Consider the following 14,514-nt stretch of genomic DNA (forward strand, 5'->3'; position numbering starts at 1 on the left):
TGGCCATTATGACTATTGTTATGTTTGGAGGGAAAAGGGGGAGGCTTGCACTCCGAAGAACACCATCCCAACCATGAAGCACAGGGGTACAAGTGGGACTGGTGCACTTCACAAAATAGACGGCATCATGAGACAGGAAAATTATGTGGATAAATTGAATCAACATCTCAAGACATCAGTCAGGAAGTTAAAGCTTGGTCGCAAATGGGGCATCCAAATGTGCGATGACCCCAAACATACTTCCAAAGTTGTGGCAAAATGGCTTAATGACAACAAAGTCAAGGTATTGGAGTGGCCATCACAAAGATCTGACCTCAATCCTATAGAAAATTTGTGGGCAGATCTGAAAAATGCGTGTGCGAGGAAGGAGGCCGACAAACCTGGCTCAGTTACACCAGCCCAGTCAGGAGGAATGGGACAAAATTCACGCGACTTATTGTGGGAATTGTGAAAAACAGAGTTTAAACGTATTTGGCTAAGGTGAATGTAAACTTTCCGACTTCAACTGTATATACAAATCCCCTTGATGACTTCCTAAGCCTACCACCCCTCCACTAATTGGAGTAGACTAGTGAACAACAACACAACATTTAACCGTCTATTCTACAGTAGTTCTATTTACTCCTGTCCTTACACCACCTCAACTTCTCCCATCTATTTTTTGACCAAAGTTTGACCAAAGTTCGATATTATTCCCGATATTATTCCCAACCTCCAGCTCCATTCAAACCCTCCCATGTATCTCTTAACACCATGGCTGTTTGTTTATCTGGGCCCAAGCTCTCCCTAGTCGCTGTCCCAGCGTTTTAACCCTTGGCACCACGTCACAGCCCTGCTACCATACTCTACAATAGTCATGGTTCCTCCCCACTGAGAATCAGATTTCCCCAGCGTTCCATCAGGGAAGAGGCGCTGGTTTGATGCTGCTGTTACCAGCAGGTCTCAGCACGCCCCATTCCACACGCAGAGAGACACACATGCACGCCCCCCCCAAACACACACACGCACACGCACGCACACGCACGCGCACGCACACAAACGCACACACACACACACACACACACAGTGCTGGAGGTCTCAGGGGAGAGAGGTGCACACTGGGTAAAGTGTTATGAGTCATTGAGTGCATCCCAAATGGCACCATAATACCTTTATGTAGTGCACTACCGTACGGGCTCTGGTCAAAAGTAGTGCACTACATATGGAAAAGGGTGCCATTTGGGATGTAGTCTTTCACTCCCCAGGCATACCCTTCAGCGAGACTTCCAGCTTCTCTCAAACAGAGGAACAATGACTAGAGGGGAAGGAGATGTGAGTGACATCATTGTCATGGAAGAAGCGTGGAGAGTATTTTGCCTGGAGTGTTCAGTATATTACCACCATACTTTCATTTCATTGTGTAAAACGCACCGCTAAGGATGATGGCACAGATGATGTCTTCATACAGTAACGTGTTGCCTATTGAATATAGGACAGGATAGATCCTATTCTATTAGGTATGTTAAGTAACACATCAACAGCTTCAATCTGTAGCTACAGGTGTACATCAACAGCTTCAATCTGTAGCTACAGGTGTACATCAACAGCTTCAATATATAGCTACAGGTGTACATCAACAGCTTCAATCTGTAGCTACAGTTGTACATCAACAGCTTCAATCTGTAGCTACAGGTGTACATCAACAGCTTCAATATATAGCTACAGGTGTACATCAACAGCTTCAATATATAGCTACAGGTGTACATCAACAGATTTAATCTGTAGCTACAGGTGTACATCAACAGCTTTAATCTGTAGCTACAGGTGTACATCAACAGCTTTAATCTGTAGCTACAGGTTTACATCAACAGATTTAATCTGTAGCTACAGGTGTACATCAACAGATTTAATCTGTAGCTACAGGTGTACATCAACAGCTTTAATCTGTAGCTACAGGTGTACATCAACAGCTTTAATCTGTAGCTACAGGTTTACATCAACAGATTTAATCTGTAGCTACAGGTGTACATCAACAGCTTCAATATATAGCTACAGGTGTACATCAACAGATTTAATCTGTAGCTACAGGTGTACATCAACAGCTTTAATCTGTAGCTACAGGTGTACATCAACAGCTTTAATCTGTAGCTACAGGTGTACATCAACAGCTTTAATCTGTAGCTACAGGTTTACATCAACAGCTTCAATCTGTAGCTACGGATTCAATTTCTTAATTTGATCATCCTGTTTTTTAAAAGGGCTTCTAAAGTTTGCTATATCCACTTTAAAAGTGCTGACTTGATTAGCTCTAACGAAAAAATATATCAACCTCTACATAAAATTTCCATTAATTATAATCCACATAAAAATTCACATTTCCTGTTGCTGCAGGATTATTTTCCTGCTGTGAAAAACTGGGTCAAAGTAAAACCCTACATCTGTATAGATATAGGACCGCTGCTCTCTCCAGGAGTGGTATGTATCCGTTCTGTCTTCATTTACTGCTGTCTAGTATTGTCTTTAGGGCCATCTACTTTAAGATAACACTTTTCCAGCTCTGACTTTTCTGATAGCTACTTTAATGAGGAAAAGGGAAATGACTATGAATGAGATATGTGGTTGTCCCACCCAAAGATGAATCCAGTCGTATCCACTAAATCTTGAAAGGCCTCTCCAGGTTTTGCACCCACTGTGAAATTTGGTGGAGGATCGGTGATGATCTGGGGGGTGCTTCAGCAAGGCTGGAATCGGGCAGATTTGTCTTTGTGAAGGACGCATGAATCAAGCCACGTACAATGTTGTCCTGGAAGAAAACGTGCTCCCTTCTGCTCTGACAATGTTCCCCAACTCTGAGGATTGTTTTTTTTCCAGCAGGACAATGCTCCATGCCACACAGCCAGGTCAATCAAGGTGTGGATGGAGGACCACCAGATCAAGACCTGGTCATAGCCAGCCCAATCTCCAGACCTGAGCCCCATTGAAAACCTCTGGAATGTGATCAAGAGGAAGATGGATGGTCACAAGCTATCAAACAAAGCCGAGCTGCTTGAATTTCCACGACAGGACTGGTGGAGTGCATGCCAAGATGCATGAAAGCTATGTTTGAAAATCAGGGTTATTCCAGGTGAGGTGTTTGTTCTTAAACTAGACACTCTAATGTACTTGTCTGCTTGCTCAGTTGTGCACCGGGGCCTCCCATTCCACTTTCTATTCTGGTTAGAGACAGTTTGCGCAGTTCTGTGAAGGTAGAAGTACACAGCGTTGTACCAGATCTTCAGATTCTTGGCAATTTCTTGCTTGGAATAGCCTTCCTTTCTGAGAACAAGAATAGGCTGATGAGTCTCAGGAGAAAGTTCTTTGTTTCTGGCCATTTTGAGCCTGTAATCGAACCCACAAACGCTGAGGCTCCAGATACTCAACTAGTCTAAAGAAAGACCGTTTTATTGCTTCTTTCATCAGGACAAACGTTCTCAGCTGTGCGAAGATAATTGCAAAACGGTTTCCTAAAGATCAATTAGACTTTTAAAATAATCAACTTGGATTAGCTAACACAACATGCCATTGGAACACAGGAGTGATGGTTGCTGATAATGGGCCTCTGTATGCCTATATAGAAATTCCATTAAAAATCATCCGTTTCCAGCAACAATAGTCATTTACAACATTAACGATGTCTACACTGCATTTCTGATCAACACGAATTTATTTTAATGGACAAAAAAATATGTTTTTCTTTCAAAAACAAGGACATTTATAATTGACCCCAAACTTTTGAGTAGTGTATACATACACATATACAGTCTATACATTGGCAAAGAAACAGTATGTGAACCCTTTGGAATTACCTGGATTTCTGCATTAATTGGTCATAAAATTTGATCTGATCTTCATCTATAGACAAACACAGTGTGCTTGACCTATTAACACACAACATATTATATTTTTCTTGTCTATACTGAATACATCATTTTAACATTCACAGTGTGGGTTGGGAAAAGTATGTGAACCCATCGGCTAATGACTTCTCCAAAAAGCTAATTGGAGTAAGGAGTCAGCTAACCTGGACTCCAATCAATGAGACAAAATTGAGTTTGCTATTCACAAGAAGCATTGCCTGATGTGAACCTCTAAAAAAGAGATATCAGAAGACCTAAGTTTGAGAATTGTTGACAGGCATAAAGCTGGAAACGGTTACAACTTTTCCTCTAAAGCTTTGATGTCCGTCAGTCCACGGTAAGACAAATTGTCTATAAATGGAGAAAGTTCAGCACTGTTGCTGCTCTCTCTAAGAGTGGCCTCCTTGCACATATGACTGCAAGGGCACAGCAGAATGCTCAATGAGGTTAAGAAGAATCCTAGAGTGTCAGCTAAAGACTTACAGAAATCTCTGGAACATGCTAACACCTCTGTTGATTAGTCTACGATGTGTTAAACACTAAATAAGAATGGTGTTCATGGGAGGACACCATGGAAGAAGCCACTTATGTCCCAAAAAAACATTGCTGCACATCTGAAGTTCGCAAAAGAGCAGCTGGATGTTCCACAGTGCTACTGGCAAAATATTCTGTGGACAGATGAAACTAAAGTTGAGTTGTTTGGAAGGAACAAACAACACTATGTGTGGAGAAAAAAAAGGCACAGCACAGCAACATCAAAACCTCATCCCAACTGTAAAGTATAGTGGCGGTTTGGGGCTGCTTTGCTGCCTCAAGGCCTGGACAGCTTGCTATCTTTGACAAAAAAATGAATTCCCAAGTGTATCAAGACTTTTTGCAGGAGAATGTAAGACTATCAGTCCGCCAATTGAAGTTCAACAGAAGTTGGGTGATGTAACAGGACAACGACCCAAAACACAGAGGTAAATCAACAACAGAATGGCTTCAACAGAAGAAAATACACCTTCTGCAGTGGCCCAGTCAGTCCTGACCTCAACCCGATTGAGATGCTGTGGCATGACCTCAAGAGACCGGTTCACACCAGACATCCCAAGAATATTGCTGAACTGAAACAGTTTTGTGAAGAGGAAAGATCCAAAATTCCTCCTGGCCATTGTGCAGGTCTGATCCACAACTATAGAAAATGTTTGGTTGAGGTTATTGCTGCCAAAGGAGGGTCAACTGGCTATTAAATCCAAGGGTTCACATACTTTTTCCAGCCTGCACTGTGAATGTTTACACTGTGTTCAATAAAGACATGAAAACATAAAATTGTTTGTGTGTTATTAGTTTAAGCAGACTGTGTTGGTCTATCGTTGTGACTTAGATGAGGATCAGATCAAATTTTATGACCAATTCATGCAGAAATACAGGTAATTCCAAAGGGTTCACATTCTTTTTCTTGCCACTGTATATGAGTTATCCTCTACTAGAAATCGGGACAGTTGTTGTTCAATATGCATTAATGTGAGTAGAATTACATTGTAAACAACAGCCAACTTTCTGGGACATAAACATGTCTTGTATGGGCAGAAAGCTTAAATTCTTGTTGTCCAATTTACGTTAGCTGTTACAGTGAAAAAAGACCATGCTATTGTTTGAGGAGAGCGCACAACAACAACACACTTTTACCACGGCAGATGATTTGATACATTCACATCTGAAGGTAAATAATGTACTTACATTCAGTAATCTGGCTCTGATGTGTCATCCTGAGGGACCCAGAGATAAAATGTAGCAGAGTTTTGTTTGATAAAATCATTTTTTATATCCTAACACTATCCATATACAGCGTTTTCCATGAATTCCAAATCTTTCAATTTACATCAAAACGGTCAATGTAATATTATCGCTAATCCTTGTTTCTTAAAGTCAAGTTCGGTTTCTGTGTGCAATCCTTAGACACTCTAGAAGGAAACCAAACTTTGCTTCCTCAGTCTACATTACGTATTGGCTACAAAACACCTATTTTAGCCCACGAAGGACAGACATAATTAAGGTATTGGCTACAAAACACCTATTTTAGCCCACGGAGGTCATAATTACACACCAATGAGACCGGCGGTGTTCACTTGATCAAACATAATTCGGGATGAGATTATCTCATAAATTGACATTGAGACGTGAGGAGTCCTGAGATGAACTCAGACACGAGGAGTCCTGAGATTAAATCAGACACGAGGAGTCCTGAGATGAACTCAGACACGAGGAGTCCTGAGATGAACTCAGACATGAGGAGTCCTGAGATTAACTCAGACACGAGGAGTCCTGAGATTAAATCAGACACGAGGAGTCCTGAGATTAAATCAGACACGAGGAGTCCTGAGATGAACTCAGACACGAGGAGTCCTGAGATTAAATCAGACACGAGGAGTCCTGAGATTAACTCAGACACGAGGAGTCCTGAGATTAAATCAGACACGAGGAGTCCTGAGATGAACTCAGACACGAGGAGTCCTGAGATGAACTCAGACACAAGGAGTCCTGAGATTAAATCAGACACGAGGAGTCCTGAGATTAACTCCGACACGAGGAGTCCTGAGATTAAATCAGACACGAGGAGTCCTGAGATTAAATCAGACACGAGGAGTCCTGAGATTAACTCCGACACGAGGAGTCCTGAGATTAAATCAGACACGAGGAGTCCTGAGATTAAATCAGACACGAGGAGTCCTGAGATTAACTCCGACACGAGGAGTCCTGAGATTAAATCAGACACGAGGAGTCCTGAGATTAAATCAGACACGAGGAGTCCTGAGATTAAATCAGACACGAGGAGTCCTGAGATTAACTCCGACACGAGGAGTCCTGAGATTAAATCAGACACGAGGAGTCCTGAGATTAAATCAGACACGAGGAGTCCTGAGATTAACTCCGACACGAGGAGTCCTGAGATTAAATCAGACACGAGGAGTCCTGAGATTAACTCAGACACGAGGAGTCCTGAGATTAAATCAGACACGAGGAGTCCTGAGATTAACTCAGACACGAGGAGTCCTGAGATTAAATCAGACACGAGGAGTCCTGAGATTAAATCAGACACGAGGAGTCCTGAGATTAAATCAGACACGAGGAGTCCTGAGATTAAATCAGACACGAGGAGTCCTGAGATTAACTCAGACACGAGGAGTCCTGAGATGAACTCAGACACGAGGAGTCCTGAGATGAACTCCGACACGAGGAGTCCTGAGATTAACTCAGACACGAGGAGTCCTGAGATTAACTCCGACACGAGGAGTCCTGAGATGAACTCAGACACGAGGAGTCCTGAGATTAACTCATAAATTGACATTGAGACGTGAGGAGTCCTGAGATGAACTCAGACACGAGGAGTCCTGAGATTAAATCAGACACGAGGAGTCCTGAGATTAACTCAGACACGAGGAGTCCTGAGATTAAATCAGACACGAGGAGTCCTGAGATGAACTCAGACATGAGGAGTCCTGAGATTAACTCAGACACGAGGAGTCCTGAGATTAAATCAGACACGAGGAGTCCTGAGATTAAATCAGACACGAGGAGTCCTGAGATTAACTCAGACACGAGGAGTCCTGAGATTAAATCAGACACGAGGAGTCCTGAGATGAACTCAGACATGAGGAGTCCTGAGATTAACTCAGACACGAGGAGTCCTGAGATTAAATCAGACACGAGGAGTCCTGAGATTAAATCAGACACGAGGAGTCCTGAGATGAACTCAGACACGAGGAGTCCTGAGATTAAATCAGACACGAGGAGTCCTGAGATGAACTCAGACACGAGGAGTCCTGAGATTAAATCAGACACGAGGAGTCCTGAGATGAACACAGACACGAGGAGTCCTGAGATGAACTCAGACACAAGGAGTCCTGAGATTAAATCAGACACGAGGAGTCCTGAGATTAACTCCGACACGAGGAGTCCTGAGATTAAATCAGACACGAGGAGTCCTGAGATTAAATCAGACACGAGGAGTCCTGAGATTAACTCCGACACGAGGAGTCCTGAGATTAAATCAGACACGAGGAGTCCTGAGATTAAATCAGACACGAGGAGTCCTGAGATTAACTCCGACACGAGGAGTCCTGAGATTAAATCAGACACGAGGAGTCCTGAGATTAACTCAGACACGAGGAGTCCTGAGATTAAATCAGACACGAGGAGTCCTGAGATTAACTCAGACACGAGGAGTCCTGAGATTAACTCCGACACGAGGAGTCCTGAGATTAAATCAGACACGAGGAGTCCTGAGATTAAATCAGACACGAGGAGTCCTGAGATTAAATCAGACACGAGGAGTCCTGAGATTAACTCAGACACGAGGAGTCCTGAGATGAACTCAGACACGAGGAGTCCTGAGATTAACTCCGACACGAGGAGTCCTGAGATTAACTCAGACACGAGGAGTCATGAGATTAACTCCGACACGAGGAGTCCTGAGATTAAATCAGACACGAGGAGTCCTGAGATTAACTCCGACACGAGGAGTCCTGAGATGAACTCAGACACGAGGAGTCCTGAGATTAAATCAGACACGAGGAGTCCTGAGATGAACTCAGACACGAGGAGTCCTGAGATGAACTCAGACACGAGGAGTCCTGAGATTAACTCAGACACGAGGAGTCCTGAGATTAACTCCGACACGAGGAGTCCTGAGATTAAATCAGACACGAGGAGTCCTGAGATTAACTCTGACACGAGGAGTCCTGAGATGAACTCAGACACGAGGAGTCCTGAGATTAAATCAGACACGAGGAGTCCTGAGATGAACTCAGACACGAGGAGTCCTGAGATGAACTCAGACACGAGGAGTCCTGAGATTAACTCAGACACGAGGAGTCCTGAGATTAACTCAGACACTAGGAGTCCTGAGATTAACTCAGACACGAGGAGTCCTGAGATTAAATCAGACACGAGGAGTCCTGAGATTAAATCAGACACGAGGAGTCCTGAGATTAACTCAGACACGAGGAGTCCTGAGATGAACTCAGACACGAGGAGTCCTGAGATTAACTCAGACACGAGGAGTCCTGAGATTAACTCAGACACGAGGAGTCCTGAGATTAACTCCGACACGAGGAGTCCTGAGATTAACTCCGACACGAGGAGTCCTGAGATTAAATCAGACACGAGGAGTCCTGAGATTAACTCAGACACGAGGAGTCCTGAGATTAACTCAGACACGAGGAGTCCTGAGATTAACTCAGACACGAGGAGTCCTGAGATTAAATCAGACACGAGGAGTCCTGAGATTAAATCAGACACGAGGAGTCCTGAGATTAACTCAGACACGAGGAGTCCTGAGATTAACTCCGACACGAGGAGTCCTGAGATTAAATCAGACACGAGGAGTCCTGAGATGAACTCAGACACGAGGAGTCCTGAGATTAACTCAGACACGAGGAGTCCTGAGATGAACTCAGACACGAGGAGTCCTGAGATTAACTCCGACACGAGGAGTCCTGAGATTAACTCAGACACGTGGAGTCCTGAGATTAACTCAGACACGAGGAGTACTGCGTGCAACAAAGGAGGAGAAGGTAATGTACATTTTTTAGATCAGTTAGTAAAATAAATTATTTTTATCATCATGCTAATCCAATTGTTTACATGGTTGCATATTAATTTAAAATATTTGTCTTTTGATGTATATATGTGTATATAATATATAGACCTGAGGCATACAATATATTAGTATAGTCTGTGCTTCTTACTGCCTATTGATCCATATATTTAATTATAGTGATTGTGTTCCCCTTACTCTATATATATTTATATATATCTATAGATATGTGTTGTGTATTTGATGTATTGATTCAGTGCTAACCCCCTGCTAAAAGAAAGGTTAAATAAAATGTATAATTGCAAACAGGGGTTAAAACATAATTAAATGTAAAAATCCTCAATAGTGGTAGACCGGTGGGAGCAACTTCAAAAAGGCCACATTTAGGTCCTCCATCCCCCACGCATTCAAATGTAGGAACTGGGTTCTACAGTTTGAACCCCTGCTATATCTGGCTCCACACCCACCCCGACCGGATGTCTAGATGTGTGAAAGTTAGTGTTATTTTCTATAGGGAAGCTAATGATCCATCATGTATGACATTCATAGGAGTGTGTATAATTACATTTTTTTATTACCATAGCATTTATGTATGGTCTCTATAGTTATGTACTTGAAAATGTACCAATTGACCAATTCGGCCATTTGGGTACATTTGGGCAAACTTGTGAAGGACACCTGGGAGACTTGATACAACATTTTATTTAGGGATGTCATTCGTCAATGTATCAGTCTGAAACTTTGCACACTCACTGCTGCCATCTGGTGGACAACTCCAAAATGACACTTAGATTCCTAGGTCAGCGTATGGTCTTTATTTAGCATTTCAAAAACAGAAAGCGCATGTGTTTTTGTGTGTTTTATCTTTTACCAGATCTAATGTGTAATATTCTCCTACCTTAATTTCACTGTTTCACAAACGTCAAAGTGTTTCTTTTCAAATGGTATCAATAATATGCATATCCTTGCTTCAGATCCTGAGCTACAGGCACTGAGATTTGAGTACGTCATTTTAGGGGTAAATTGAATAGAAGAGTCTGATACTTATTATAGAACATGTGGGCTTTGGGGTTAGAAACAACCTCCCGTGAAACCTGTTAGTCACAAAGCACAGGGGAGAGACTTAACACTAGACAGGTGTGTGTGTGTGTGTAAGTGCGTGCGTGTGCGTGTGTGCGTGTGAGTGTGTGTGTGTGTGTGTGTGTGTGTGTGTGTGTGTGTGTGTGTGTGAGTGTGTGTGAGTGTGTGTGTGTGTGTGTGTGTGTGTGTGTGTGTGTGTGTGTGTGTGTGTGTGTGTGCGTGCGTGCGTGTGTGTGTGTGTGTGTGTGTGTGTGAGAGAGTGTGAATGAGAAAGAGGCCAAGGGTTGATCTGTCCCCAGCTGGGTAAGTCTGCTCTCTCTCCAGTCCAACAGCATGTCACAGACAGGCTTCTGCTACGCAGGGCTTAAATGAAAACAGGTTGTCTTCACCAGGCCATCTAGTCCACCTACTTAAACCCTGCCCACCTGCAACGCATTCACACAGTGTCATATTACCCATACTACCTAATCGTTGGCATGGGGCCTGACATGGTTCAGGCATGGGGTAGGAATCTCACAGCATAATTATGTCACACACACACACACACACACACACACACACACACACACACACACACACACACACTATATGAATATTGATAAGACAGAAATGTTACAATATGCTAATAAGGCGGACAGGTATCTCAAACTCACACTGCACATTATAAAGCAAGGTTTTCATTTACGCTACAACTTTCATAACTTTTTGGTGTTTTGTCAGAATTTCTCGTCTTGCAGGTCATAATTCTGAGAGCATTCCAACAGAGAAAGGTGGAGCTTCTTCCCTCACGGTAGGTAGCCTAGTTGTTGGAGCGTTGGACTTCTTCCCTCACGGCAGGTAGCCTAGTGGTTAGAGCGTTGGACTTCTTCCCTCACGGCAGGTAGCCTAGTGGTTAGAGCGTTGGACTTCTTCCCTCACGGTAGGTAGCCTAGTGGTTAGAGAGTTGGACTTCTTCCCTCACGGCAGGTAGCCTAGTGGTTAGAGCGTTGGACTTCTTCCCTCACGGTAGGTAGCCTAGTGGTTAGAGCGTTGGACTTCTTCCCTCACGGCAGGTAGCCTAGTGGTTAGAGCGTTGGACTTCTTCCCTCACGGTAGGTAGCCTAGTGGTTAGAGCGTTGGACTTCTTCCCTCACGGCAGGTAGCCTAGTGGTTAGAGCGTTGGACTTCTTCCCTCACGGCAGGTAGCCTAGTGGTTAGAGCGTTGGACTTCTTCCCTCACGGTAGGTAGCCTAGTGGTTAGAGCGTTGGACTTCTTCCCTCACGGCAGGTAGCCTAGTGGTTAGAGCGTTGGACTTCTTCCCTCACGGCAGGTAGCCTAGTGGTTAGAGCGTTGGACTTCTTCCCCCACCATCCAGCATTTTAAATGGCCATGGGAGCCACAATCCAGCTATCACGGGGAGGTTTCCAATCGACCGTCTGGGAATATGGCTATCAACCCATCCCAGCACCATACCAGTACAATACCAGAACCATACCAGCACAATACCAGTACCATACCAGAACCATACCAGAACCATCCCAGCACCATACCAGCACCATACCAGCACCATACCAGTACCATACCAGCACAATACCAGTACCATGCCAGAACCATCCCAGCACCATACCAGCACCATACCAGCACCATACCAGTACCATACCAGCACAATACAAGTACCATGCCAGAACCATCCCAGCACCATACCAGCACCATACCAGCACCATACCAGAACCATACCAGCACCCTACCAGAACCATAACATATCCATAACATTATCATACCAGAACCATTCCATTACCATACTAGAACCATTCCATTACCATACTAGAACTATAAGATTACAATTTTACCATCAAGACATTCAGAGACTATACCAGTACCAAGACAACCAGAGACCATACCAGTACCATGACAACCAGAGACCAAACCAGCATCAAGACATCCAGAGATCATAACATCACCATGACAACCAGAGGCAATACCAGAACCATTCCAATACCATACCAGAACCGTAACATTACCATATCACCATCAAGACATTCAGAGACCATACCAGTACCATGACAACCAGAGACAATACCAGTACCAAGACAACCAGAGACCATACCAGTACCATGACAACCAGAGACAATACCAGCACCATGACAACCAGAGACCAAACCAGCATCAAGACAACCAGATACCATACCAGAACCATTCCAATAACATACTAGAACCGTAACATTACCATATCACCATCAAGACATTCAGAGACTATACCAGTACCATGACAACCAGAGACCATACCAGCAACATGACAACCAGAGACCATACCAGACCCATTCCTATACCATACTAGAACTGTAACATTACCATATCACCATCAAGACATTCAGAGACTATACCAGTACCATGACAACCAGAGACCATACCAGTACCATGACAACCAGAGCCTATACCAGTACCATGACAACCAGAGACCATACCAGCACCATGACAACCAGATACCATACCAGAACCATGACAACCAGAGACCATACCAGCATCATGACAACCAGAGACTATACCAGTACCATGACAACCAGAGACCATACCAACATTAAGACAACCAGAGACCATACCAGCACCATGACAACCAGAGACCATACCAGAACCATTCCAATACCATACTAGAACAATAACATTACCATATCACCATCAAAACATTCAGAGACTATACCAGTACCATGACAACCAGAGACAATACCAGCACCATGACAACCAGAGACCATACCAGCACCATGACAACTAGAGACCATACCAGCACCATGACAACCAGAGACCATACCAGCACCATGACAACCAGAGACCATAACAGCACCATGACAAACAGAGACCATACCAGCATCAAGACAACCAGATACCATACCAGCATCAAGACAACCAGAGACCATAACAGCACCATGACAACCAGAGACCATAACAGCACCATGACAACCAGAGACCATACCAGCATCAAGACAACCAGATACCATATCAGCATCAAGACAACCAGATACCATACCAGCATCATGACAACCAGAGACCATAACAGCAGCATGACAACCAGAGACCATAACAGCACCATGACAACCAGAGACCATACCAGTACCATTCCAATACCATACTAGAACCGTAACATTACCATATCACCATCAAGACATTCAGAGACTATACCAGTACCATGACAACCAGAGACAATACCAGCACCATGACAACCAGAGACCATACCAGCACCATGACAACCAGAGACCATACCAGCACCATGACAACCAGAGACCATACCAGCACCATGACAACCAGAGACCATACCAGCACCATGACAACCAGAGACCATACCAGCATCATGACAACCAGAGACCATTCCAGTACCATGACAACCAGAGACAATACCAGCACCATGACAACCAGAGACCATACCAGCATCATGACAACCAGAGACCATACCAGCATTAAGACAACCAGAGACAATACCAGCACCATGACAACCAGAGACCATACCAGTACCATGACAACCAGAGACCATACCAGCATTAAGACAACCAGAGACCATACCAGCACCATGACAACCAGAGACCATACCAGTACCATTCCAATACAATACTAGAACCGTAACATTACCATATCAACATCAATACATTCAGAGACTATACCAGTACCATGACAACCAGAGACAATACCAGCACCATGACAACCAGATACCATAACAGCATCAAGACAACCAGAGACCATACCAGCATCAAGACAACAAGAGACCATACCAGCATCAAGACAACCAGATACCATACCAGCATCATGACAACCAGAGACCATACCAGCACCATGACAACCAGAGACCATACCAGTACCATGACAACCAGAGACCATAATAGTACCAACACAACCAGAGACAATACCAGCATCAAGACAATCAGAGACCATACCAGCACCATGACAACCAGAGACAATACCAGCACCATGACAACCAGAGACCATACCAGCACCATGACAACCAGAGACCA

At 43.9% G+C, this 14,514-nt stretch overlaps 2 protein-coding genes across 2 annotated transcripts; both read left to right on the top strand.

Annotated features, from left to right (window-relative positions):
• Positions 1-6,052: 6,052 nt before the first annotated feature.
• On the top strand, positions 6,053-7,198 carry LOC135545131 (putative uncharacterized protein ENSP00000383309). The gene has a single exon (XM_064972763.1). It carries the CDS (start codon positions 6,053-6,055, stop codon positions 7,196-7,198), a length of 1,146 nt encoding a protein of 381 aa, XP_064828835.1.
• Positions 7,199-7,227: 29 nt separating this feature from the next.
• On the top strand, positions 7,228-13,098 carry LOC135545132 (putative uncharacterized protein ENSP00000383309). Its single transcript, XM_064972764.1, has 2 exons — positions 7,228-9,433; positions 12,884-13,098. Exons 1-2 carry the CDS (start codon positions 7,228-7,230, stop codon positions 13,096-13,098), a joined length of 2,421 nt encoding a protein of 806 aa, XP_064828836.1.
• Positions 13,099-14,514: the final 1,416 nt, after the last annotated feature.

The sequence above is a fragment of the Oncorhynchus masou genome, chromosome 9 (assembly GCF_036934945.1).
Source record: "Oncorhynchus masou masou isolate Uvic2021 chromosome 9, UVic_Omas_1.1, whole genome shotgun sequence".
Lineage (NCBI taxonomy): Eukaryota > Metazoa > Chordata > Actinopteri > Salmoniformes > Salmonidae > Oncorhynchus > Oncorhynchus masou.

Bases quoted from the DNA above. Each gene is read 5' to 3' on its own strand.
- LOC135545131 (XM_064972763.1), top strand. From the start codon at position 6,053: ATGAACTCAGACACGAGGAGTCCTGAGATTAAATCAGACACGAGGAGT.
- LOC135545132 (XM_064972764.1), top strand. From the start codon at position 7,228: ATGAACTCAGACACGAGGAGTCCTGAGATTAAATCAGACACGAGGAGT. The intron at 9,434-12,883 runs GTAATGTACATT...ATCACCATCAAG, and splicing joins GTGCAACAAAGGAGGAGAAG to ACATTCAGAGACTATACCAG.